Genomic DNA, 26,025 nt, shown 5'->3' on the forward strand with positions numbered 1-26,025 from the left:
ACTTCAGGAATAAATAGATTCCAATCATTTATTGATAAACTGCATGTCATATACCATGCTTCACCAAAGAATAGCAGAGAGTTGCATTCATGTGCAGAATTACTGGGGACTGAGCTGCTGAAAATTGGAAGAATTTTAAGTACCCGATGGGTGTCATCTAGTTTGTGTAGTTTTGGCTGTATGGAATAATTTTGAATCCCTTGTGTATCATTTTGTACAAGCAATGCATGATCCTACAAGAGATAAAAATGATAAATGCACTTATGATGGCTTGAAAAGAAAAATAACATCTACAGAATTTTTATTGGACCTAGGATTGATGTGTGACGCTCTCCAAGAATTGTCAGATTTAAGTTTGGATCTACAGGACCACAACATCGACTTGTATATGGCAAATAAGAAAATAAAAATACTGGTACAAGTTTTTGAAGAAAGAAGTATGTATGAAGTGAAGTGACTTGAAGCAAACCTCTGCTTCTATTTCTACAGGTATAATCTATCAATATCACTGCGAGGATATAATGTACACTGAATAGTCATTAGCTTTCTTGATTTCAGTCCAAATTGTCCAGCTCAGCTTGTGTCTAGTTAATAATTCCAGCAAGGTATCATATCACAGGTATGACCCAGGTATTAATGGCATTAATAGTGTTTTCACTGTTCAATTTTAACTTTAGCAATTTTCTCACTCTTTGGATGTATTGTTTACCAATCACATTTTAACTTGTTTATCGTTGCTTTTATCCAATTGTAAAATGCCCAAATACTTGTAGGCTTTAACATGATGGCTCCTGATGGTTTGGCAATTTGGCATTTAAATTCTATTACAATTCATGATTTTACCATGACTTATTATTACCGTAGCATGTCTTTCTACAATAAATTTCATTGCTATATCTGTGCTCAAAATTCTTACGGTATTTGTCAATGATTGGATTTCTGTTTCTGATTTTCCATAAAGTTTCAGATCATCATCATCATTAATATATGCAAAAATATGAAATCATATCTTTTAGCTGATATTGGCTTTCATTTGCATCAAGTTCTTCCCCAGTACTGTCTTGGTGTAATACATACACAGGGTAGCCTTTTATAATGGGCAGATGAAATTTTTGTCAATGCAGTCATTATTACGGTTGGTCACAGTCAGCCAGATGGGTTGTTATTAATTTGTATTTCACCTTTTAAATACGTGTTTTGGTAAAATCAAGGCAGTAAACATGCCTCACAATCTTGCATCCTGTTTTCCCCACAACATTCCTATGAGGTGGGTTGCACTGAGAGAGTGACTGTCCAAGTGTCACCCTCTCATATAGATATAATTATGACTTGTGTTCAACAGTACAGATGTTTATTCTTGCTCTTCTCCTTAAGAAAATACTGTAGTAATGTGCCCCCACTTTTCTCTGCAAAAATTATGACAGTTTTTGTGTACTCAGTACTGCTCTTTCTCTTTTGTATTGTCGTAACTGTTATTCAGTGAAGATAGAAATCCAAGACAAATGAAATGAACTGAAAACATTCGGCAAGTTTGTTTCTTGTGATCATTTTATTAAATTAAAACAACAACAATCAGAAGTAAATCAAGGGTAATATATGTCCATTGCTTTGTACTACCGTTCATTTGAAGACAGACACTGCTAATGAGTCAAGATGCAGACAAGGCTTGTAGAAAGGAAAGTGAACATATATTTAGCCTCTGTAGAATCTACATGCCTCTTCATACTTCGACTTTATCCCTTATATACAATAATTTCCCACAAAACTGAACTAGTCAACTTCTGCCTGCTTCATAAGTTCAAGAAAACTGGAAAGGTATTCATCATAAAAGGCTGCAGGACGAAGGGTTGTTAGAGTGCAAGAATAAATTCAACTAAATCCTATCAAAGTCAAGCCTAGAGGTAGGCACTGAAGGAATAAGTCAGCATGAGAATCCAGCTGGAGATGTACTTCTCCCAGCAGTACTGTGTAGTGGAAATGTAGCTCTTCTTAAGGGAGAGCTATGTCTTTGCACTTCAGAGAGCCAATACTTCATGTAAGAGCTCTTGGAGCACATTCTGTGCAATCATCAAAACACAACTTGGAAAGTGCATTCAGCCAGGGTGCAAAGTCCATGACAAATCACTAAAGAGAGTTTCCTTATCTCATCTGGCAGTGGCTCCACATTGGTTAGTACCATCCATGGTGAGAGCTGGTGACTTGTGAAGAGGTTGCAACTGAAATATCCAAATAATAAGAGAAGCGGGTAATATTTGAGATGGCAACATGGGTAGACTCAGCTAGAGGTGTGAGAGGAAAGATCCACACTACTTGCACTGAAGCCTCTACTCTCAGCTCGAAGATGTTGAGAAGCCTGAAAAACAAATCCTCTTTTTATGAATTTGAATCTGCCAATCTACACAAGTCTGTCTCCCAGTGTGCATTAAAAATGATCTAATGTTCACATTTATATCCATCAAATATTATATTAGACTGTAAATCCTGGATTTCAGAAAGATGGTAAAGGAAAAAAAACCTTTGCCTCCACAATTAAATGTTATATCATCCCAAATCATCACTCATCTTACAAAACATAATCCTAGGTGGTTGTCAACAGTAAAAAACAATAAAAAATGGTAGAGAAAAACCCTAAAACCTTCCAGTGCCCACATATCCACAAGGAATGTTTCCAGGTCTAACCTCACACATTTTGAGAAAAACCAAGTCTTAGGGTTTTTCAGAAAGTTGGGAGAGTAGGAGGTCTGCTAGATCTCAGGAGAGGGCGTTCCAAAGGACAGGCTATAAAGAAGGTGCATTGCCTAGATCAGGGGTAGGCAACCTTGGCTCTTTTATGACTCATGGAACTCTCAGAATTCCTGAGCCAGCATAGCTCAGGAATTCTGGGAGTTGAAGTCCACAAGTCATAAAAGAGCCAAGGTTGCCTACCCCTGGCCTAGATCCCCCTACATGTCAACATTTAAGGGACAGCACCTGGAGCACAGCTCCTCTAGTGGGAGACGGTCTTGCAAATAATTTGGTCCTGTATCATTCAGGGCTTTAAAAATGATAATCGGCAACCTGAATGGCACTGGAATGAAACAGCAGGGGTATACCTGCATGAAGCGTACTCAAAACTGTTCCACAACATTTCTGAATGATCTTCAACAGCAGCCCCATATAAACCATGTTGCAATAAGCCAGAAAGGATTTGAAAAGATTTGAACAAAAGATATGAATATTTGAGACAAGTTCCTTTCTCCTCCTTCCCTGTCTTATGTATGCATACTTCATTCCCTATGTTTTATTTTACATATTCCTCTAGCGTTATGCCATATCCTTGCATAATCCAGAATACAATAGCTCTTTTGAGGAGAAGGGTGGCAGTTTTTCAAGCTATTACCAGTATGATTATCATCTCAGAAACAATCACTTAGAAACTTGTCCACAATTTCACTCATTTTGTGATTGTATCTGGAAAAGGGGAGCATCAAACCAAATATTACGAAGAAATGTTCATGACTAAAAACCACATCCAACCCCTAACTGAACATATCTCCCTTGGATATTCATTTTCTTCCCTATTCCTTCTCATTCTGGGGTTAGCAGGACAGTAATGCAAAAAGTATTCATTGTTATTACTATTTTGGGAATAAGGCAAATGATGCTCTTACCTGGAAAGTATCCTCACTGGACTTATTCAGGTAGTTTAATGAAACAGCTCGTTTCATGCTAAGTAGGGAGAAAGAAATCTATTTTTACTGCGCTGTCTCCAGATTTACTTTTGCTTTGATCCAGATTAATATTAAATAAGCAAAAACTCAAAACTAAAACGTCTGTTTTAGTTAAGGGGGGGAAAAAACCAGAAGGCAATATTCAAGAATACATGTCTAAAGCTGAAAATTCATTTCTTGATTCTATCAATAAAAATTTGGAATTGTATCTTTATTAATCCTTGAAATGAATGAATATATGGGGATTTAGAAGCTAGCATCATCTTATCAGAAAAGACTTAAGACAAATATGTTCTTCTCAATAGACATGCTGGGATAATCGTGATGGTGAAAGTATTGTAATTTAATTCATCAAAGGAATATAAGAATGGAAAAGATACCTTAAACAATGGCAAATGAGAACTAAGAATGGTGATGCCATTTCCTACAGAATACTATCCCCATTGTAAAAAATCATTAGACTACATGGTTCATAGTCTCATCATGTCATGTTTTTAAGCAAGGACACATTATGAAGTCTCAGAAATGTGTCCCTGCTTAAAACGTTCTAGTACAGCATAAAAGTTAAAGCACTGCAGTCGGCCTACCATCTATTATGATGCAGGCCATCCAGAATGGTTAGATTATGTGTCTCACAAATACATTAAGTAGAAACTAAAATTGTTTTTATTGCCAATTAAAGATGATCAATGAGTTATGCAGTCTTATGTTAAGCAAAGGGGCAGGTCTGACAGGCAACAACTATATATGAGCCCAAGAAGTGCCTCCTACTTTGTACTACGTGGCTCTAATGGGCCATTCCCTTGAAGTTTCTTGACCAGAATTTCACTGCTTCTTCTTAACACATCTCGAATCTTTCCAAGTGAACCAGTGCGTTGAAGAGCACCAGTACCATCCTGGAAAGGAAGATAAAAACATGACAAGAGATATAGTGGATTAAGTCTTGGTATTCCAGAATATAGAATTCCAGGTTAGACTGTAGTAACGGCAATATTCTGAAAATTTAGTTGTTTTTTTTTAAAGAAAGCATTTTAAAGAAACAAATACAGGTATACATCTCAGTTTCATTAAACTCTAAATTAGTTTATATACTGTAAAGCACAATTATACCAGGTATTGTAAGTAGGAAATGCACTTCCCCCATAAAAAAAATCCCTCCACTCAAAACCAATGGAGAAAGCGTGCAATCCTGTTTTTCTCCTGCTTTGTGTTGGAATTGTTTTCTTCCTTTTGAAGATTAGATTTTTTTAAAATGTGATTTCTTCCAATAACCTGAAATAATACCATTCATCCAGATTCCTAGTGAGATGCTACAGCCAGCAAATTTAAACTGAAATCACAGATCTAATTTGGGTCTCTGTGATCTTTTCATTAGTCACAACTACTTAATTTTAAAAAAAAAATCTGGGAAAGTTCTTATCTGCTCCAAGTTATTAAAAAACAACAACACTGCATCTCTAGTTCAATTATTAGTTTTTTGTTTTGTTTTGCTGGCATCTAATTGCTGATACAAAATATTTCAACACTTCATACAAAAACAGTATGCTATCTTAAGTGGTTTTCAATGGGATTTACCAGAGAATAAGGCTGCTATGAGACATTAAGTTGCATATTGCTCTCATTGGGTAACATTAGGAGGAAACCATTGGGTTCATGCCTAAATCTTACTTAGTATAGCGAACCAGGAATGTTAAGAAATAGGATGCCAAATTAGATTTTGTCAGTTCCAAGAGTTTTCGCTTTATATTACTTTTCTACATCATATACTATATTTTTATATTATTTTTCTGTATCATTTACTATACATTTTGTTTGTCTTTTTTCTCTGTGGCTTCATGAAGGTTGAACATATATCTTGTAGTGAAAAAGACAGGAAGTATTCTAAGATTTTTAGATGTACTAATTAGATTTCCAACTGAGAGAAGATGAAGTTTCTATTCTTTCCCAAGAGATTCCTTACACCTCGCGTCAAGAATAGGCCATCTCATTTCTGTGAATACCAATATGTACAGTATATGGATTTCTTCTTGGTGTCTATGAGGTTCCTGGTCCCATTTGATTTTTAATTAAAATTAAGAGTTAAAAGATGCAAAACATAGGCTTTCAGCTTCAACTTTATTTCCAAGACTGCCTCTGAACACATACAGGTCATTCTTTTCAGGACAGTAAAAAATCAGTATGCATGATTCCACTCCAGACAAAAATGAAATATAAACTGTGCGATAAGAAGCATGGAGGACAGGATAAGAGAGAAGGGGAGCACACTCACTTGCTAGCTTTTCTTAGATATTTATGGCAGACATATTTGTGAAAACACAAATACAAAGGACACATGCATTCAAAATGCTGCGTACCCATAAGACAGTCTTCTGTGTTATGAAGATAACTTATCTTCTTTAATCCTAATATTGCACCCTTATTAAGCTAAATCAGACCACAACTGCCACATCCTGAAGTGAAAATAGTAAGTCTTCTCAAAATAAAATCCTTTGCTCAGGATGAAGAGATTCTTCTGTATATACACTATCTCCTTCCAGAATACCAGAGGAAGGGAAATGCTTCTAAAACAGATTTCTCTCTTTCGATTTTTAAAAAGTAAACATGCCACATCAGTCCTGTTCTTGGTGTTTGTCTTAGTTACACAGAAGGCTATGAGCTGGAGATACTTAGGCCACTATTCTTTTACAGTTAACCTTTTAAAACTCTGTTCTCAATGCTGAAAAAACAAATTCATGATCATTGGCTGAAACTTTGGAGAACTGTTATAGGTTAATGTAAGAGATCACTGGTTTCACATAATCTTTTGTTTTTAGATTCTAGAACTCAAACCCATGTCATACTATGGTATGAATCAAGGAATGCTGAGAGTTGTAGTTCAACGGCTAAAAGGCCAGTGATTCCCTGTGACCAGTGTGTACTCAGCAGTATACTATGCAAGAGTTAATACATGCAAGGAGCTGGGGGCAATTTCAATGTGAAGGCCATTTGGACTCCAGCAGGCCTTCCCCGGGGATGATGGGGCATCAATAATAATCTATAAGAGTTTTTAAAATCCCATTGTTGCTATATTTATTAGTAAATCAAGGTGGTAAAACAACTAATACTCCTTCCTTCTCCCCTTTTCGCCACAACAACTTTGCAAGATGAGTTGGGGTGAGAGAGGCAGAGAGACACTGGTCCAAAGTCATCCAGGTGGCTTTCATGCTTCAGGCAGGACTAGAGCTCAGTTTCCTGCTTTCTATCCGAATGGACTAGGACTAGCACTAAGAAAAGAAATAGAAATAGAATTTGGAAGGTATCTTGGAGGTATTCTAGTACAGCCCCCTGCTCAAGCAGGAGAACCTATACCATTTCAGATAAGTGACTGTCTAGTCCAGGGGTAGGCAACCTCGGCTCTTTTATGACTCATGGACTTCAACTCCCAGAATTCCTGAGTCAGCAACTGACTCAAGAATTCTGGGAGTTGAAGTCCATGAGTCATAAAAGAGCCGAGGTTGCCTACCCGTGGTCTAGTCTCTGCTTAAAATCCTTCAGTAATGGAGCACTCACAATTTCTGAAGGCAAGCTGTTCCACTGGTTAATTGTCCTCACTGTTAGGAAGGTTCTCCTTAATTCCAGATTGCCTCTCTGATTAGTTTCCAACCATTGTTTCTTCTCCTGCCCTCTGGTGCCCTGGAAAATAATTTGACCCCCCTCTTCTTTGTGGCAGCCCTTCAAATACTGCTATCATGTCACCCGTTTCTTTTCTTTAGACTAGCCAAACCCAAATCCTGCAGCTGTTCTTCATATGTTTTAGTCCCCAGGCTTTTGATCATCTTAGTTACTCTTTGAACTTTTCCCAAGGTCTCAACATCTTTTTTGTAGTATGGTGACCAAAAGTGGTTGCAGTATTCCAGGTGTGGTCTTACTAGGGTTTTATAAAGTGTTATTAATACTTTGCGTGATCTTGATTACATGCTTGTTTATACAACCCAGGGTTGTATTAGCTGTTTTGGGTGGTGCTGTACACTGCCGGTGTGCTTTAATGCTTTAACCATTAGACCAGACTGACTTTCATGTGGTGATTATTGCCCAGAAGACTTGAATCTTTTCAATTTAATACACTGTTCCAACATATAATTATTCTAATAGTCTAGAATATGGGGAAAGCACCAAATTACAAATGGCTACTGTTCTGGTAGGAATCTACCGATGGATCCTAGTTGCCTGACTCACATTGGATCTTGTTGGAATTACAGCAACAGCAGCTGTGAATAGGTTTATACGAGTTTATGCAGTTACCCATTCAAATTAGAAGCTCCTAAGAGAGATGCCATTGGCTAGGCTCACATATGTCTAAATATGTGAGCCTAGTCCTAAGTCCATGGTTTATTCAGCCAACCAAGGTTTCGCAGTGTATAAACGTAGCCATGAAATTCACAGTGACAGTGGGATCTATTTAATCTGTTGTTTCATGTAAAAATGCATCCTGTTACTTGAATTTTTGCAGTACATGCCACTTAACAAATATCAGTTGTGCAGAATTATAGTTTGTGCTTGGAGAGGTGTTTACATGAAGAATAGATTTTTATAGATACTCCATCCAGTTTATACAGTAAGACACATTTGCTACCTAATGCATTCAATACAAAATAACTATTCCTGGCTAAATGTTGATACTTTGGTGAAGCAAAGACCTGGCTATATGACTAATTAGTTATATCATAAGCTAAGCTACATGTTTGTGGTTTAGATGAGGTCTTTATTCCTGAACAATTTTTTTTAATCCCATTTATATCCTGCCCTTCTCCGAAGACTCAGGGCGGCTTACAATTTAAAGCACAAATCAATGTGCTTAGCAATAGCCTTCATTCTATGTATATGCCTGCTTATTATTAGGGCTTTCGGGGGCCCCCAGGCGGCATTATTACAAAGTCAACTTAATTGCCCCCAACAATCTGGGTCCTCATTTTACCTACCTCGGAAGGATGGAAGGCTGAGTCAACCTTGAGCCTGGTGGGATGCGAACCTGCACTAATTGCAGGCAGCTGGTGTTACTTAAGGAGGCATTAGCCCACTGCTCCACCAAGGCTCTATTGTATTGGAAGAATTCAAATATTTTTTTGTACGCCATCCAGAGCCATGTATTTTGTGCAATGGGTAGCTGTATAAATTGGACAAATAAATTTCCACATTTTAGAGCAGGTTCAGTATGTCACATCAACTATGCATCTTTTAAAAATATTAGTGGTTCTGCTTTGAAGGGTAGGATATATTTTACATTTTTATATTCCATTACGCAGACATATGAAACAAAAATTGGAGTTGTGAAAATCCTTTTCTTCTGAAAATATTGGGTTGGAATAGGCATTTTACAATAATTGGGGAAATGTTCTACAGAGATGAGCAGTAACCTTACGGGATATAGTCTGAGTAATGACTCTAGGTGTCAAAATACTGTTTTCTAAATGTTCTCCTTTGTTTGGGCTGCAAAGGGGCATCATAGAGGGGAAAAAAGATGCTAAGAAAATCATTTCTACATAACAATGTGTTCATATGATCCCTGTAAATCAAGGTTCATTTTTAGACTATCTTTACTGTTTTACCTGTCATGGATTTTTTTTTTTCATTTTGCTGCCAGTATGCATACAAATATAGAAAGCCAGTTTGGTATAGTGGTTAAGGCATCAGGCTAGGTACCAGGAGATTGTGAGTTCTAAGTCTGCCTTAGGCACAAAGCCAACTGGATGACCTCTGTGTCCTAGGAAGGACACAATGGCAAACCACTGCTGAAAACCCATGTAGTCACCAGGAATCAAAAACTGCCTTGAACCCCTCGAAAAAAATTGTACTCCAAGACTTATTCAACAGAACACATAATGAAAAGGGGCATTTGTTGTAGGACAAAAAAAGGATTCATTTTTATTTGGACTGATTTCATCCTCCGCAGTTGAAATAGATGGTGTTCTTAATATATCAGAATGACCGTACAGTTTGTACATATCTAGACATAAACATTTTGGCAAGTAGTACTCTTAAGGAAAAAGTGAGATGCTTTACTGCATGGGACAAATGCTTTATTCAGAATAAGACACTTCTGAAGCCTTGCCCACTCTCTTAATAAAATTAACCTAAGTGCAGTTTTCACAGGCAACTTAATTGTTTTGAGATAAGACTGTGAAGGAAACAGTCTGTGTTTTGATCTTGTCTGCTTGTTTCCAACACTAATCATTACACAAAGATTATATATGTGACCTTATATATGTGTATTCCTTGATAAAAATACAATTGTGTTTTTGAATACTTTTAGCAACTCTGATAGAAGTGCAGTGACTTGTGGCCTAAAGTGATTGTGGAAGTAAAGGCAAAGGCAACCTGTTGTTATATAGCTATTATATTCCTAAAATAAGATGTAGAAGCACACTGGCAAATTAAAAGTGGTGGTTCACACAAAATAGGTCAAGGACAACCTTCCCAACTTAGTATTCTTCAGATGTGTTACTACATATCCCAAATCCTCAATCAAAATTGCCAAATATGTTGGTGTTTATAATAGTATATTCCATGAAGCAATCACACCAAAGAAGGCTCGTTTTAAGTGATTGCAAATGCATGATAAACTCCTCTCCTTGCTTGATACCATTAGATGAATGCTTAAAATTCTTCTCCTACAATTAGGTGATTGCTTGAAATTTCACACTATTCCTTTTAGAGTAAGCAATAAAGATAGTTCTTGACTTACAACAGTTTGTTTAATGACCATTCAAGGTTACAACAGCACTGGAAAAAGTGACTTATGACAGTTTTTCACATTTACGACTATTGCAGCATCCTCATGGTCCCATGATTGTAATTCAAATGCTTGGCAAGTGACTCATGTTTAAGACATGCAAAGTCCCAGGGTCATGTGATCATCTTTTGCAAACTTCTGACAAGCAAAGTTAATGGGGAAACCAGATTTACTTAACAACCCTATGACTAACTTAACAACTGCAGTGATTCACTTAACAACTGTGGCAAGAAAGGTCATAAAATAGGGCAAAATAGACTTAACAAATGTCTCACTTAGCAACAGAAATGTTGGGCTCAATTGTGGTCATAACTTGAGGACTACTTGTATTGTGTAGAGTGCAAAAAAGGAGTTAAGAAATAGGATGCCAAAGGGAAAAACATTAAAAAATGAGACACAATTCAAACTTTATAGAAACAGTATCTACAATGCTTTTCCATACTGTTCTATCTCTGCAAACTATCCTTCTTCCATCATATTAATATACCAATTCCTGTACTGCCTTTTATTCATTAAAATTCTCATCTCCTTCTTTTTCAGGATCTCAGAATCATTCTGGAGTTGGGTGGCACTTATATCAACTCCATACAATCACTAATTCCTTGGACTACTCCTTTCTCTTGGTTCACTCCCTTCATATATTTCGTTTGTAACTCAGTACTCATTATCCACGTGAACGACTGAACCATCTCAACATACTACTTTCATACGGGTTACTCACTGTTGAGAAAGTGAATCCACTTTCATTCAGCATTCAGACTGAAGCTTTTCTTGTTTTACAGCACCCATGTTGTAAAGCTGTCTCCACTATATTCAACTCATAGGTTTCTCCTAATAGCTAATTCACTTCCACATAATGAAGTGGGCAGAACATATTGTTATTTGCAATTGTTTTTGCTTTTTTCAGCAAACTTTCATTCCTTGCAACAGACTACACATTACCTACTTAAATGTATTCACATGTCTTAAAATTTCTCCACTTATTGTCCCATTTTTAATAACAATTATAACAAAGTGTAAAACTTCATCTACTTGCTCTAGTTTTCCACCAGTTGTATTTAACTTGACAGTAACACATTTCAGGTTTATAGAAAACTGCATTTTACATTTTAGAAGAAATCAGACATTTTGCAAGAAAAAGATGTGTCTGTCTTTTACATACAGATCTCTTAATTATAAAGATTAGGTGGATTTTGTTTGCTGTGGAAAGAAGCAGAACAAAAAGTTCTATAAGTTTGGGATACAATATAATCAACTTCCTGAATCTGATACTCTCCAAATGTATTGGATATAAACTCCCATAAAACGCAGCAAGCAGAATCACAGATTACCTAAGTATCTGGACAAGATGGATATGTAGAAAAGGGGACGTGATTTGTGTTATTGTCTCTTGAAGTTCTGTTCAGCAACATTTTCTCCTACAAGAGTAGAATCTCACACCCTAAAAACATCCTACACAAGATACAACTTTAAAAAAACACATCTTTTAAAAATTTCTGTTTTTCCTTACAGTTTTACAGTTATTAAATTCCAGACTACTCTATATAAGTAATGACTTTCTTCTAAGGGAGGTTCATCTCTCTGTGCCATTGCCGTACAAAGCACTCATATTTTCAATGCAAGCACACATGCACACCTGTTTTCTGATCTCTCTAATGAGCAAAAAAGGAAAACAGCCAGATTATTTGTGGTGTATAGTAATGTAAATATTTGTGTTTTATGAAAATAAATTGTTTTCTTTTTTTTAAAAAAAAAAGTGTATGGAAAAGAGGCACAAGGAAGCAAAGGTTCAGGTCCTTCTGCCTTTAATCAGAGGTAAATGAGTACACAGCGACAAGGAAAGTACCGTGTAGGTCTCAAAGACAGAGAGTAGAACACAGAATTTCACACACACCCCCAAGACAGTGCGATAAAAAGACTTGTAGATAGCCCATTGCAACACAGAATGAGAGCTGGTTGCATTTTATGAGGAAGATGCAAGAACAGCATGTGGGTTCACCTCCAGGGGCTTCTTCATTGGAACATCAGACACCACCTTGGGCAAGGCAGAGTCACAACAGTCAGTGAAAGTAGGAGAGGATTTTTAGCAACAGTTCACAAATATTGCCCACCTCAACCACAGGAGTAAGACAGAAGCTGCCCTGATTCAGGTACACTTGAACATCCTTTCCTGAAGCACATAGCCAAAAGCAAAGGTTTACCACACAGCTGCACAAGACTTCCAAAAGGAGCTACATAATTTTTTTTCCAAATTGCCCTGTGGCAAAACTCCACCTGAGTACAACCCTCCTGGGTTGATTGAATTAATGATCTGGTTTGTTGCTCCTTTAGCAGGAGGCAGGCATGGGTACTTCAAAAAGCCATACAAAATAATCATGCCATACTTTTATTATTCAGTTCCACTCATAGCTTCAAAAACTGTCTTATCTAATGCCTAGCCTAATTTGTAAACTTGGCTAATATTTTCTTACTTTTAGAAACCAGCTATATTCACAAAGGTATTAACCTACATTAACCCCCTCCCCTATCACATGCACACAGCCTAAAACTATGATCAGCAGATAGGCTGAAAAAAAGTTTTCTCTCAGATATGCTTGCCCTGGAGATGGATTAAAGCATCAGGCTATCCTTTGAAATGAAAAAAAAACCCACCACATATTTAGCACTAATGTAAATAATAAACTATCTTAGAAACTAGATTCCTAGCCTAAAAATCTTAACATCTAGTTTTCTCTGGGTGAAAGAGAAGGCTTCTCTCAATATAGCTTCAGATTTGCTTTCCTATTTTGCTATATAGACCATGTTACTGCTTTGTTCGAATTGGAATATAATCAGTTTTTTCTCCCTTTCTCAATCATTTTAGGTCAGTGTATCCTGTCTGAATGTTGGAGTCAGATTCCCACCCTATAAAAATATTGTAGCCTAATTCCTGAGGGAATCAGCCTTTTTTTTTTCCTGCCCAGTACCCCTATCTCAACTCACTATATGGCAACATGCTCATCTTTTCAAAGACAACTTCTACCAGGGTGGTAATCCTAGGCATGTGGGAGGAAACAGGATTAAATGTAGTTGAATTTATTTTTAAGAAAATGCAAACAGGAAGGCATTGTCTACTGAAAAATCCATTTCTACTAGAACCTTTCCTCCTCCTGTGAAATTCCTCCAGAGCTCAACCTCAATGGGCCAACTTATTCCCACTTTAAAACTTCTGCCTTCTATTGTCTCTGCTCCTTGTTCTTGCATGCAAGACTCCTTGCTTCATTCTCTTACAGGGCGTGCAAATTCCTACTTTCTTTTCTGCTCACTTGACATGCTTCTAAATAAGCAGCAGCTATAGTGCCACATTACCATTTAACACACCAATCTTCTATGTGCTTGCTTTGTGGCATTTGGCTGGGACCACACATGCAAATGCATTGTTAAAACTTTACATTAATGACAATAAATTTGGAGATGAAACTCCATCAACTATCCCACCCCTCTTGCTCTGTGGGCAGGATGGTAAGGAAAAAGCGGCGGTCTGGCCATCTTTTTTCAGCAATTACTACTCCTTCTATGAGCGAGGAACTGTGGGAGAAAAATATTCCCAAGGTTGTGATATTAGAGAAGCATTTTCTTGTGAAATGCTAGCATTCTGAAGTGTAACAGGCAAAGCAAGTGCAAACTGGGATTAATCAGTCAAAGACTTAGCATTAGCTCTCTGAATGCCACCTTCTGCTGTTGTTTCTAATGCCTATTTTCATTTCTGTAAAAGCAAGACTTTAGAGAGAAGGCACAACTCAAGCTTTTGTCTCTAATCCTTTTACATCCTGAAGCTAAAGGGCCTCCGATACTAGAGGATACAGATGAGCTGTTTCTCTATCTTTCTTTATGGATCTCTGGACTTAAATGCTGCTTAAGGTGGAAACCAGGCTCGTACAAGAGCAGCAGTGGGCATTCAAAACATTTTGCCATCAGTTAAGAGCATGACTTATTCAGCCCATTTATCCTGGTGTACAATTTAAAGATGGGAGTTGAGGGAAAGATATTAGGCTGTTTGTTTCTATCTCTAAATTCTGTCCTTTATGCCATGGAAGCAAGAGAAAGAAAAGGGAAGCAGCATGAAAGATCAGGAAGGGGCATATTGTTCAAATGAAGGCAGCAAAATGGGAATGCAAGGAATAGGAAGATGGGCAATTGCGGACGTAGTGTCACCAGAGTAAGGAACAAGTCATTCTCAAACATCAACCTCTTCCCCACTGGTTAAGGTACAGGAAAGAGAACAAAGGAAGCCACAGGGAATCCTGGAAAAGTCCTGTTCTGGCAGACAAAGGAAGTGGGGAGAGGTAACCTTGTAGAGTTTCTTCCTGTTCTCTTGCTGATTGTTGCTGTAGTAGAGCCGTGTGCAGCCAGTGTTCCTCTGCTGTGTTCCTTGGTGCTCACTTTGGATGGAAGGTTGGTTGGGGACAGGTGTGGAGTCCTTGCCGAGGAAAGCAGGAACAGTGGAAGGAGGGGAATGATTTGGAAGAGAAAGTCGAAAGAAGCTGCACAAGCATCCAGGTGATTGTGTTGGAAGGGAGGGGGGACAAGCCTCAGGAGGCATTTAAGCCTAGTGCACAGAGAGGAGAAAGACACAATGTACAAGGCCATGGTGAGGACGCATAGTATCCTGAAGAGTGACAGCAAGGGAATAGAGCTATATGTTAACAGTAAAGACAAGGAGGTCAAAGAATTATGGCAGGGTAGAAAGTCGTATAGGAGATCTTAACAGAGGATTTACAAATCCCTTTAGCTAATGTGAAAAATGCTTTGAAAATTTCAAAATACAAACTTTGCTTAGTCATGCTTTTGGGTAGAAACACCACTACTTGACCAGCACAATTTTGGGGAAAGAATTAGACCTATTTAATTACAAGGTCCAGTGCACAGCATGGCCATGTAAGGGAAGGCTCATTTATTCCCTGGTCCCTTCAACCAATCTAATATGGTGTGGAGCAGGTAGAAAAGAAAGAAAATTAGTGGCAAATAATAAAAGGATAAAATGTATTTCTCAAAAAAGAACCCATCTTCATAATCTCAGCAACTAAAATGGATAATTTGGCATAGGAAAAAATTGTAGTCAAGAAACCCAGGTATACTCTACACAAGCAGCATTATGAAAAAGCATGATGCTGTTTCAGACAACAAAAATTCTACCCAAAATGGTAGAATTAGACTTTCAAATGCCAGGAGGAGGAGAAAAACCATGCAGAGGAATGAAAAGAAGATCCCTTTACACCAGCAACCTACATAGTCTTGATGCATGTGTAGAATATGCCTTAAGTTAGTTCTCAAAAATAGTACAACCCACATTGAGGTCACCTTAAAATGCTAGTGAAATATGAGTTGGGTGGGTTCCCATATTCAAAATGAAAATACAGCACAGGAGAAGAATGTTAATTAACATTTTTCCTTTGGAACTATTTCCTAAGTAAAAATAATCTTCCAGAACAGTTATTGGGAGACAATTATTTCCCACTGTTGCAGTTCCAATCCAAAGTCCTGAGAAACCACTGTTTGCTAACATTTTAATTCAAGCATACATGAAAATTGGGATAATGCAGCGCATGAAAAGCTGTTTATTAACATAAATGTTTAATAGGTTTAATGGTTAAGATCACAGAATGTATTTCTTTCCCTCCTTGACATTCTGCTTATTTTTATGTATATATTTATACATAAACTGTATAAACTTAGCAGATAACTTTAGCAATACAAATAGAACCTTTATCCTAGCCACAGTGGGCCAATTTGTAGGTTGTGAGACTTGCTTTCTTCTTCCTGAAAGAGCATCCCAAACAAAGCAAAACAGGGAAAAATGAATAACAAGTATTCATTAACAGAATGAAGCTGGAGATGGTAAACTGGCAGTAGTAAATAATACTTTGCTTCTTGGCAAATGGCAACTTAATTAAGCATAATAGGAACTTTCATGTGGGGTAAGCTGTCAGAGTAGGACAAGAGGAGCTTTTTGCATACATGAAATGGATAATATTAAATTGTTATTATATTGTTTTACTAGCTCATAGCTATCTGGTTCCAGATTTCAGCTATCTAAGAATATTTTATTGAATACATTGGGAGTTGGGACCTACACTTTCATGCATTAAAATCATCTCCTGAGGCTGTTGGAAAATGTAGGCAAGGGTTGGTAGGATTCAATAGTTTTACCTGGGGATTTTTTAAATCTGAGAACGTCAATGAAATTTAAAGCAGCTAGGAAAAGAGAATTAAGATGCCAATATAAGAGCTTCATGAGTGTAGATCTAACTGTACAAGGAAGAGACAGGACAAACAAGTGAGAAATAAAGATTACATTCAAACCTACAGCCTGAGGTTCAAACTAATGTCTTTATACTTTAAATATCACAGACTTATGGGAAAATTAAGTCAGGGTTTAAGAATTCCTATAATGAAAATTGTACTGAGCTGTAATGATAGAAAGCTGTTTTTCTACTCTGACTCATGTCTACATTATAACTTCTGATGCTGAACATTCTGGGAAATACTCAATTTACTGGGCAGTGCTATGGGAACTTAGCATTTTGGCATTCCAGTTAAAACTGTGATTACTTTTTAGGGGTTACTGGAAAGCATGACAGATGTCTTTAGGGCAGTTTTTGCATCTCTGTGAAAAATCTTGGTAAGTTTTCAAACAAACTAACAAACAAACCAGGTTTTCTAAACACGGTTTGAATATAATTGGATTAAAAGCAGATATATGGCAAAAACATAGAAGGAACTTTTAAAATTCTTCTTGAAGACTTGGGACAGTCTGAGGACAGTTTAAGGTCATGTTTATGTATTGTATGGATAAGAAAAGATAATCGAGCAACGAATCAGTGAACACCTAGAAGCAAACAAAGTCATAACCAAAAGCCAACATGGATTTGTCAAAAACAGATCATGCCAGACAAATCTTATTGCATTCTTTGACAAGGTGAAAAAATTAGTGGACCAGAGGAGTGCTGTAGATATAATTTACTTGGACTTCAGTAAGGCATTTGATAAGGTAGACCACAACCTACTACTTGATAAGATAGAAAAATGTGGGTTAGACAGCCTCACCACCAGATGAATTTGTAGCTGGCTGACCGGCCATACTCAGCATGTGGTCCTCAATGGAACTGCATCTACGTGAAGTGAAGTGTGCAGTGGGGTGCCCCAGGGCTCTGTTTTGGGCCCAGTGCTCTTCCACATCTTCATCAATGATTTGGATGAGGGGATAGATGACACCAAGCTGGTAGGAATAGCCAACACTCCAGAAGATAGACTTAAGATAGAGAAGGATCTGGACAGACTTGAACATTGGGCACTATCTAACAAAATGAAATTCGATGGTGAAAGAAGTAAGGTTCTACGTTTAGGCAAGAAAAACCAAATGCACAGGTACCGTATAGGTAGTACCTTGCTCAACAGTATAACTGTGAGAGTGATCTCGGACTCCTAGTGGATAAACACTTCAATATGAGCCAGCAGTGTGCTGCAGCTACCAAAAAGGCCAACACAGTGCTAGGCTGCATTAACAGAGGGATAGAATCAAGATCATGTGAAGTGTTAATACCACTTTACAATGCCTTGGTAAGGTCACACTTGGAATACTGCATTCAGTTTTGGTCACCACGATGTAAAAAAGATGTTGAGACTCTAGAAAGAGTACAGAGAAGAGCAACAAAGAAGATTAGGGGACTGGAGGCTAAAACATATAAGGAACGGTTGCTGGAATTGGGTATGTCTAGTTTAATGAAGAGAAGGACGAGCGGGGACATGAAAGCAGTGTTCCAATATCTCAGGGGTTGCCACAAAGAAGAGGGAGTCAAGCTATCCTCCAAAGCGCCCGAAAGCAGGACAAGAAGCAACGGATGGAAACTAGTCAAGGAGAGAAGCAACCTAGAACTAAGGAGAAACTTCCTGACAGTTAAAACAATAAGTGGAATAAATAACCTGCCACCAGAAGTTGTGAATGCTCCAACACTGGAAGTTTTTAAAAAGAGACTGGACAACCATTTGTCTAAAATGGTATAGGGTTTTCTGCCTAAGACAGGGAGTTGGTCCCTCCCAACTTTATTATTATTATTATAAAACTTATTCATTAAACATGAATCTCAGTCAACTGAACATTAAAATTGACTGGCACTAATGGTTGACATGGGATTATTATTATTATTATTTATTATTATTATTATTATTATTATTATTATTATTATTATTATTATTATTATTATTACTATTATTACTATTACTATTATTATATTTTCTTTTTAGATGTTGTAGGCCATAATGTAGCATAGAGAACTTTCATAAGATGCTGCCACCTTTCTATTTGACAAATGTTCTAGCATATCCAATCCATAGCGCTGGCATCCTATAAGACTTAATCTAAACAATATGCTTTCAAGTGGAGGAGGATTCCTGGAACAAGAATCCAGTTTATTTGCCTCTGCATCAAATAAAGTGACCAAGAACAGGGGATGTAGTATGGATACTACAACCGTTGCAAGTAAAAAGGGAATTATGATCTGAAATTACTTGCTTTTTTCATTTAGTCCACCCTAAATCCTGGAAAAAGCAAACTATAGAAGATGGATGCAGATAATCCTTCTTTATTAAAGCACAGAATAACTAAGATGAATGACACTAATTAAGGCAGATAAGGGACACTTATCAAAGATTCAAGGAATGTAACATTTAAGGAAGAGAGGGGTTCAAAACTGTTAATGCATATATTATATACAAATTGTATATTTTGTATATTGTGGGACAAATAAAATTCTGGTTCTTTGAAGATAAGTACTAATAGCTATGGCCTCACAAGTACTTATGTTATTGTCATGTACTTTCTATTTATTTTATTTATCATATTTAGAATTTATCCTTTTCCTCACACTATTTGTCAGAAAACTGAATAAAAGAAGAAAGTATTATATACCTGCATTTAAAATGTTTTTTCCAAGATCCTAGAATAAGGGAAAAACTGAAAGTGATTTATTCAGTTGGATATTGTATATCATATAGGTTTTAATTCTAATTGGAAAGTACCCTTCAAATGTCATGTATTGCTATTTTGCATAATTCTAGGAGGCTCAGGTTTTCTTTCAAGTACGTTTTTTTTAATGTATTCCTTCTAGGTACAATCCACAATCAAGACTACAAGACACCGAGATGCTGATTGGCTGTCATGGCAATTTGTTTATGATAGATGGGGAATGGAGAAGCACATGCAGATAAGGGATCAGTAGAGTAGAGTGTGAAGAGTTAAAGAGCAATCAAGCAAGTGTTAGTATGATCAAAGCACAGAAATAATGAATAGTCCATACCCGCCCCCCCAACCATTAATTGAAACCAAATTATTTGCTGCTCAATCTATTTTAAAATAAAGCTTAGACAAAACAGATATATCAAAGGTGGTAACACATGGTACATGCCTACTTTTTCCTCCCAACTCAGTTTTTTGGTTCCAAAATGTTAATCAAAATATCGATCTCTGGATTTAAAGGACAGAACAGATTTTGGGGGAGAGAAAAATAGTAAACAAATTTAGTTATGTTTTTCGTTAAAAAAAACTAGTTTTATATAGATTGATTTTTTTTAATCAAAATCTGGCGTTATCATTTATGAACTGGATGTAATGTTGTGACACTGGAAGTGAGACAACTATTTTTCAGGGATTGAAAACATTTTGTGATATATTCTGAGCCAGCTGCCTGGTCTTCCTTACTCAGTTTTGCAACATTTTGCTCTAGTGAAACAAGCTAATCATGACCCTAGAAAGGGCAGCAAAAAAGGATAGAGGAGAGTGACATGTGTTCTCTTGTAACAAATGCAGAAGTGTTTCTCCATGTGTATAGCCTATGTATCAATGAGTGTATGAATAAGATATGGGTAGCCTTTTGCTATTTAGAAAAAAAATAAAAGTTTGACCTGTTCATTCCACCCTTTCAACCATTCATACACACATCTACAAACACTGCTGTCCCTACCCCTGCACCAGTTTCTTAAAGTATCGCTCTATCTGTAATCCAGGCCAAACTGTAAGTACTTTCTCTGACAGTAAAGTTATCTCTATCATTTCTTCCACTTTCCCTCCCCATTCCCTACTATGAAACCACAGTACAGAAGATCAAAGTGCCTAAGATTAGTTGCTTTTTGTTCTTTCGTTGTCATCAACTTCTTCTACATACTCAGCAATTCTCAATGATTGCGGGGGAAAAAAACCACAGAGAAAACTAGGCAGGATTTTTCCTGATGCTACCTAAGTGGCAATAAGAGGAATGGGCAGAGATCATGCAGAAGAATGAATGAAGATGGGCATGCCACGACAGACTATCAGCTCCCTGAGATGCCAGGGGGCAGCAAAGAAGCACAGAATTCAGGGAGTTACTGCCCCCTGTCTCTCTTGGCTGGATTAGGTGGCTCTTGATGGTGGACTTGTACTTACCCCATTCCACTCCACGCCCATACTCACTTCCTCATTACCATCTGTGGTATTCTCGTATTTGATGCTGCCCCCCAGGCTGTCTCGGCTCCTCCTCCTCTCAGAGCCATTGCCCTCTTTGAGAATTTCCACCACTTTAGTCTGGTTAATGGGGTCAATACCCTGAAAGGGAAAAACAATAATAAGAAAGCAGTAATACGCTGGACATGGTTTTGGCAAGAAGACAAAGACGACTTTTTCAGAGTTCCAAGAGAACAAAGAGAGGCCAATTTGGTATAATGGTTAAGGCATAAGGCTAGGAATCAGAAGATGGTGAGTTCTAGTTTTGCCTTGGACACAAACCAGCTGGGTGACTATGGCTAGTCACTTTCTCTTAGTGTGAGGGAGGAGGCAGTGGCAAACTATTTCTAAAAAAAAAACTTTGCCAAGAAAACTACAGGGACTTGTAGAGTCAGTCACTGAGAACTGGACATGACTGAATGGAAATAAAAAAGAGAGAAAGTTCATTGTGGATTATTGAACATTCTGCAGCAAAAGAAAGGCTAGTATTGTTGCTGAATTAAATCCCGATTTAACAACGAAAGATTAAAGTACATCCAGGTTATATGCACTTGCGTACAGCTGCTTGAATCTTGCTTCAACATTTGCTTTTTAAAGATAGTGAACTAGAAGCTGTAGTTGTCATTACTTACTGTTATATTCAAAACTGAGAAATAATAATAGCTTCTAAAAAAGGGATACTGAAAAATATGGTTTAAAGTTAAGTTGATTCCTGGCTTGTTTTGGAAGTTATTAGCAGGTAATTGTGGGTTAACTGAGGTTTCTTTTCCTATGTAGAGAAAAAAAATGAAGCAAAAAGAAAAAGGGCAGTTTTGGACTATATGTGAAGCTTGTACATATCTGTGCTTACTAAGCCTATTTAATCCATTGAGGAATTTAATGTGTGGAAATTGCGGTAATTACTTCAGTGTGTAGAAATTTGCTTTAAACAATTAGAGTTTGCTTTGAAAAAAATAAAAATGGAAAATACTGTTTTTTTCACATTAAGAATTCCATTTCAGAAAATCCCCCTTGGAATCTATTGAGGTTAGCTGATATCCTGGAAATATAGAAATGACCATCAAGAAGCATAGTATCTAACCAGCTGCAGCAGAATAACATTACAGCATCAACGAGACTCTTCATACCATTTCCACTAGAGAGATGTCTTATTTTGCTGGGCATTTGGAGCTAAGGATCTTAAGAGTTTTATTCTGAAGTTCTTAATTGTTCCTGCAGTTTGTAGGCTTATGAGAGTTAGAAGATTCCCTATTTTGTGGTGTTTTATGCTATTCTTGTTTTACTTTTTATTCTTATTTATTATAAATTGCTTAAAGTTTGGAGAGAAAGAAGGCTTCTGTTAATGTTAGTGTAAACTAGTTAGCAGGCTATATCTTTGCCAGCTAGTTTCTTTCAGACCAGTCAAAAAACAAAACAACAACAAAATTGAGCAGACAACTCTTGTCTATGCTCTGTGATTTTTGCTGACTAAAGAGAAGAACTGCACAAAGTTAAGCAGTTGCAACTTTCCAGGAAAAAGAAAATCACACTAACTACATTTAACTATACCATTGCTGTCATTATCAAGGAAATCTCTAATACCTTTTTACAGTGACAATTTCATCAGCACTTCAGGATTTTTTTAATTTTTTTTTAATTCCATTTATATCCCGCCCTTCTCCGAAGACTCAGGGCGGCTTACAAGCTTAGCAGTAGCCTTCATTCTATGTATATGCCTGCTTATTAGGGCTTTCACACACACCCCAAGCGGCATTATTACAAAGTCAGCTTAATTGCCCCCAACAATCTGGGTCCTCATTTTACCTACCTCGGAAGGATGGAAGGCTGAGTCAGCCTTGAGCCTGGTGGGATGCGAACCTGCACTAATTGCAGGCAGCTGGTGTTACTTAAAGAGGCATTAGCCCACTGCTCCACCAAGGCTTTAATTTTTAAAAATGCTTTCAAGATACCATTCAAATCTGAATTATCCTTCCTTCCTTCCTTCCTTCCTTCCTTCCTTCCTTCCCTCCCTCCCTCCCTCCCTCCCTCCCTCCCTCCCTCCCTCCCTGCTGGATTCCCACAACACATTTCACAAGAATACAAACAAATAAAATATCTAAGATTCATATTTTTTTTCATTCACAAAAGAAATATCAGAAAAATCCAGAAAAGCAGGCACCAAGCCCCAAATGATCCTTGGAAAAATGGTTTTCAACTGCTCTAAAAGGTGGCTACAATTAAGGCTAATCTAATTTCCACGTTTGTTTCAAGATTATACATATAAACACAACTTTTCTTTTCTTTGGAATTTAAGTTGAGGATAAAATAACTTTTACTTGGAAGACTACCTGTTCTCCACTTTGCATAATGCCAGAATGTTTTCTGGGACACAGTTGGCCTTACCTGTCTCCTGGAACGTAGTGCACATTCTTCCAAAGTTTCTGCAGCCTCCAGTTTACCCTGGCGCTTGTATAATGCACCCAGGTTCCGCAGAGTGGTATTCACTGTGGGGCTGAGGAGCATTCAAGAAAAAGTGCAAAACTGAAATTAACAATCATTCTTTTACCTTTGGAGTAACTTGATTACTAAAGCCCAAGTTATCTTTGATGAATGAATATACCAGTCCATAGAGCTCCTACAATTATATTATTTTCATTGAAGACAAAATGTAATACAGAATGCATGTGAGCCTATATGTAGTGAGGATACTACAACAGCCGTATCTTTTCCTGCACCCATATAGCCGCCCTTGCAACTGATGCACAATCCCAGGTAATCACTTTTCTGTGGAAACAAGATGTGAGGTTGAGGTTTGCAAAAATTAAGAATTACCATGATAACTGTATTTAAGGGGCATGATACAACTCTACACACACCCCACCCTACTGTGGGGAGCTCACCAATAGGCTTCATGAAGTGGTCTGGATGGGATCTATTGAGTTCCCACTGGCTACCTAAGATTACTGTGGGCACCCTGCCCCATTGCTTAGGTATTGGCCACTGCGCTCTTCATTCATTTCAGCTTAGGCTGCAAGAGGTACTAGGCATGTGGCATTCATAGAGCAGAGCTGTCATAGTTTAATTTTTGGTCACAGGACTTTAAAATGAACAAAACCCCAAACGGTCTGATCTGTTGGCAGGTCACAGAAGGTGTGTATAGGAGAAAGTTGGAAGGAGCCCCATCTCAAATGATTTATTTTTTATTTTTTTAATAGATAAGAGAGCAACAGTCCTATATTTAAAAAAAACCCCTGATATGACTAGTCAATAGAATATAGGGGAGCATGACATGAAGTAGAATGAAGTAGACATGCATGCAGTCCGTCCTAAGGGGTGGGGTGGGGGTTGTACTCCTTTTGAACCCAGTATTCTCTGATTCAAATGGCCTTACAAAGCAGTTCATCTCTCTCCCCCCCTCTGTATCAGGATTACAGGCAGCACCTGAAAGGGGAGGGAGAAGGACTGTGGTGAGGACAAAGGCTGCTCTATAAAGCAGCTTTCCTGGGCACCCTTTGTCGTTCTCCCCTCCAAGCATTTGCAGACAAATCATATATAGCATTCCCATCCTCATGCACCTATATTTTTCCCCACCTTCACATTTCTTGTCACCTTTGCACATTGCTTTGGTGAACAAATGTGGAACTCACAAAAGGACTCTGTAACCTGTACAACCAGAAATAGAATAACATAAAAGGTTTAGAAACATAAGCAAATACCACGCCTTACCTGCTGACCTTGCAGGCCTTGTACCAGCCACCATACTCTGCATAAGGGATGTTTTCTCCATGTTTACTCTGGAAGAGAATTTGGCAACAGGGAAAGATTTCTCAGAACAAACATCAAAAGTCAAGAGCGAGTGTTTCTGTCTCTCTTTGTGCATGCATGGGAAAAATAAACAATAATGCACTTATTTAACACTTGGTAGCAATATAGGATCCTCTAACTTTCCAGCTATAAGGAGTAGTCTTTGCTTTTCTAGAGCCTTCTGCTGTGCTAGACTTCACCTTTCATAATCCAAAGCCAGCATGGGCGGCAATTATGGGAACTGAGATCTGATACATATGAAAGAAATCAGGTTGGGGATCATGTCAATAGACTCATACAAGCATGATAGTATAAATATGACCCAAGGATGGGCTCCATCCTGACCTGAGAAGAAAAAAGTATGACTTGACCAAGTAGATAAGGAACATCTTCCTGATATACTTAGTGTCCACAGCAAGAGCTCCTTGGCATCTTAATGCCTAATGGTATAAAAGCATTCTCCATTTTTCAGAGGTCAGTATGGCAGGATTTAAATTTCCTCCAAATTTCCTGAGGTACAAATATTGATTTGTAGCAAAATTCCAATGATGAAAACAGACTTCCAGAGTTAAAAATAGGTATGGCAAAGAATTTGATCATTAAGCTCATGTATTATAGGAGTGCATTTGAGAGATATGGCCTAGCAAAAGTCCCCCTCCTTAAATTAGTAAACTGTGTGACATAAATTGATACTTAAAGATAGTTCTCTCAGCTTCTTCATATAAAACATTTATTAAATGTATATAAAATGTTTGATGAGAATATTTTCTGCCCATACACCCAGTTTGTCAAGAAACTTGTGGGATTGTAGGCTAAAGACACAGCTTCATATAAGTGTGAACTCTGGGCATAAGAATCCTGTCACACAACTTTCCGCTGAAATTATGACTGAATTTTTTTGTACCGTTAGCTTTTTCTGAAAGGACTCCAGCTCAGTCATCAATTCCATAGCATACAACTTTGATTTTTAAAATTCCCTCAGGCAAGGCGCTTCCCTAATAACTAGAAGGTTCTAAGCCTATTAAGAGTAACACTGAAATATCAAATGTATTGGGCAGATAGGTTAGAAACACAGGTAGTTGCCATATAGTTCTATCTAGCTCGGTTATTGACTACAGGTATTCAGGATGTCCTGTATGGAGTTCCTAGGGACTGGATTTGGAAGTTATGTAATATATGTATTCTGACATGCACGTATTATGAAAATGTAATCAGGTTTTGCCAGAAAGCCTAGATTTCAGATTCCATTT

The 26,025-nt window shown here is 37.6% G+C and overlaps 2 protein-coding genes across 7 annotated transcripts in view; both read right to left on the bottom strand.

Annotated features, from left to right (window-relative positions):
- Positions 1 to 1,048: 1,048 nt before the first annotated feature.
- The window catches only part of LOC310646835 (phosphofurin acidic cluster sorting protein 2-like), a 290,543-nt gene continuing 265,566 nt past the window's right edge, over positions 1,049 to 26,025 (bottom strand). Inside the window, exon 25 of the transcript XR_014493775.1 lies at positions 1,049 to 1,060. The gene's annotated coding sequence lies outside the window, so the exon portion shown is untranslated. The remainder of the gene's footprint in view (positions 1,061 to 26,025) is intronic.
- KLC4 (kinesin light chain 4) overlaps positions 1,537 to 26,025 on the bottom strand; it is a 63,450-nt gene continuing 38,961 nt past the window's right edge. For 4 of the 6 annotated variants that reach the window (XM_083348827.1, XM_083348825.1, XM_083348826.1 and 1 more), the window contains 6 exons: positions 24,698 to 24,765; positions 23,375 to 23,483; positions 20,936 to 21,094; positions 4,482 to 4,606; positions 3,651 to 3,708; positions 1,537 to 2,353 (listed from right to left, as the gene is read on the bottom strand). In XM_083348827.1, coding sequence (XP_083204953.1) covers positions 2,276 to 2,353; positions 3,651 to 3,708; positions 4,482 to 4,606; positions 20,936 to 21,094; positions 23,375 to 23,483; positions 24,698 to 24,765 — 597 coding nt within the window. In that variant the 3' untranslated portion in view covers positions 1,537 to 2,275. Of the gene's footprint in view, positions 2,354 to 3,650; positions 3,709 to 4,481; positions 4,607 to 14,845; positions 15,068 to 20,935; positions 21,095 to 23,374; positions 23,484 to 24,697; positions 24,766 to 26,025 lie in introns of those variants that run through there. The other 2 variants (XM_083348829.1, XM_083348830.1) reach the window with 2 other exon arrangements.

Source organism: Vipera ursinii (assembly GCF_947247035.1).
Source record: "Vipera ursinii genome assembly, chromosome: 1".
Taxonomy (NCBI): Eukaryota; Metazoa; Chordata; class Lepidosauria; order Squamata; family Viperidae; genus Vipera; species Vipera ursinii.